The 2202-nt window shown below is 41.7% G+C and overlaps 1 protein-coding gene across 1 annotated transcript; it reads left to right on the top strand.

Moving 5' to 3' along the window:
* Positions 1-256: 256 nt before the first annotated feature.
* Positions 257-1427, top strand: LOC133696326 (protein PAL OF QUIRKY-like). The gene is made up of 2 exons (XM_062118495.1): positions 257-582; positions 741-1427. The coding sequence occupies exons 1-2, from the start codon at positions 399-401 to the stop codon at positions 1205-1207; spliced, it is 651 nt and encodes a 216-aa protein (XP_061974479.1). The 5' UTR covers positions 257-398; the 3' UTR covers positions 1208-1427.
* The last annotated feature ends 775 nt before the right edge of the window (positions 1428-2202 follow it).

Genomic DNA, 2202 nt, shown 5'->3' with positions numbered 1-2202 from the left:
ATTATTTGAGAATTTAAATCAATAATGTTCAATTGTGAAAACCGTAAAAGTCGGTAAGACCGCCATTTGTGTCCAGCCCGATACTACCACGTCAGCGAGTCAATAAGTCTATAGTTTGAACTTTGAAGTTTAAAACTTTACTTTTAATCCCAGAATGCCTGGGCTCTCCAGGAATCTTGACTGACGCAAGCTGAGCCCCACCCTCAAGTTTACAGCTCACCTTCACCTGTGTAAGAAACTATTATAAATGAGGCATGAAGAGGTCCGTAGTTAGGCTTCAAGAAGCAACTCTAAAGTAGCCAGCTTAGCTTTCCAATTCCTTCAAGCTCAAGGCTTCTCAAAACAAGCTCTCAGATCTCTCTCGACTGGACCCCTTTTCTCTTTTACCCAAAAAAAGCATGGTCGGACCATCACTTGACACCACCAAGCTCCATCTCAAACCCCCCTCATCTGCCACCCCCACCATCAAATTCCTCTGCAGTTACGGTGGCAAGATCATCCCCCGTTTCCCAGATGGCAAACTCCGTTACCAAGGTGGCGAAACCCGTGTCCTCGGTGTCGAACGTTCCATCTCCTTTGCTGGTCAGTCTTATTATATATCACTATTAATTTCCACTATTTTCCCTTTTCTTTTCTTTTAGCCAATTCCTTCTTTAGCTTTTACCGTATCAAGTGTTCGTTGTGTGTGAATATGGAGTAAGTGATACGGGGTGGAATATTTTTGCTTGTTTGCTATACAGAGTTATCGTTGAAGCTTGGAGAGTTACGTGGGACATCGGTGAATCTCCGTTGTCAGTTGCCAAAAGAAGATCTAGATGCTCTGGTATCGATCACCTCCGGTGAGGATCTAGCTAATCTCATCGAGGAATACGATCGAGCAGCTGGAGCAGCAACACCAACTGCATCTTTAAAGATCAGAGCTTTCCTTTCGCTCCCGAAAAAAATCTCTTCTTCCTCTTCCAAATCCTCCTCCTCCTCCTCCTCCTCCTCCTCTTATAGTTATGGAGGAGCCACTATTGCTTCAACTTCTACCGCTCCGTGGTGCTACCATCATCAGATCTCGAAGCCGGTAGCGTTTTCTGTAAGGAAGACTCCGCCTGCTCCACATCAATATGAATATGGTTACCATGCTCATGGAAATCCTAGCCATGTCTACCTTGTTCACAACGGGAATCATTGGCAATTACAGCAGACCCAACTGAGCTGAGACCGGACATATATATTTGGCTTATATAAATAGGAAAGAAAAAAATATATATAACTAAAGAAAAAAACATGGAAAAGGGAAGAATATTCGAGCTGGCAGTAGCTAATACGAGATATATGTACTTGGGGACTGTAAATCGTTACGAAGGGATTGTTTTTTTTTTTGGTCCGTGAAAATTAATGAATTTCCAGTCCAATATGGGATGGAGAGTTTTGGATTACCATTTCCAGTACCACTGTGCATATATAACAGCTCTTTCATTCATCTCCAGCCATTTCCTTTGTCCTTTCGCGTACAGTAGATCACTGCCCGTTTGTTGTTTGCAAGATTCTCCATTGTTGAGGTCGTGACATGCTCTACTCCCTATCCATTATGGCCTAAAATTAATGTGCTCATCACTCGTTATTCATGTGATGCTTTGTCAATCGATCTGTATCATCTTTCATAGTTCGCTTTTGATAGCTCCAGTTATTTGCCAATAATCCCTCCTCTGTTTTTCCTTCTATTTTTTAATGTGTGTTAGCGTTAGGGTATGTGTTTGTTGCAATCCTTTACTGTTTCTTGTTGATTTGTTATCAACGTTACTCAGTCTTACAAATCTCATGCCGAACACATTGAATTGCAGGTTGAACACGCGGAGCTTAAAAGAATCAATATCCAAGATGACAGAGAAGCAATTTAAATGAATCCCATGCTTCGTTTTGTTTCCCGCGTTTATGGTTCTCTTCCTATGTGAATTGAGATAGACTGGAACTGGTGATAGTGAGTTATGGGCCCTAACCAGCTGCTGATGGGTGTTTTTCATTCTGACCAGATACAATGGAGTGATCATCTATGCTTTGAAGGTACTTTCCATAGCTATTACAACTGCAGGGAGGGACCGTTAAGGCTTCCAATTTTGGTTGAGCAGTGGATAGAGCTACAAAAAGAGTGTCCCATGGGCCATGACAGCTTATACATATAAAATTAAAGAGATGATAATATAAAATATTGAA

Source organism: Populus nigra, chromosome 6, assembly GCF_951802175.1.
Source record: "Populus nigra chromosome 6, ddPopNigr1.1, whole genome shotgun sequence".
NCBI classification, from domain to species: Eukaryota; Viridiplantae; Streptophyta; class Magnoliopsida; order Malpighiales; family Salicaceae; genus Populus; species Populus nigra.
Note: the sequence above shows the minus strand (reverse complement) of the source record. Positions and strands in the feature narration are given on the sequence as shown.

Coding starts and splice junctions, on each gene's coding strand:
- LOC133696326 (XM_062118495.1), top strand. CDS start 399: ATGGTCGGACCATCACTTGACACCACCAAGCTCCATCTCAAACCCCCC. Junction 583..740: donor ACGTTCCATCTCCTTTGCTG/GTCAGTCTTATT, acceptor TTTGCTATACAG/AGTTATCGTTGAAGCTTGGA.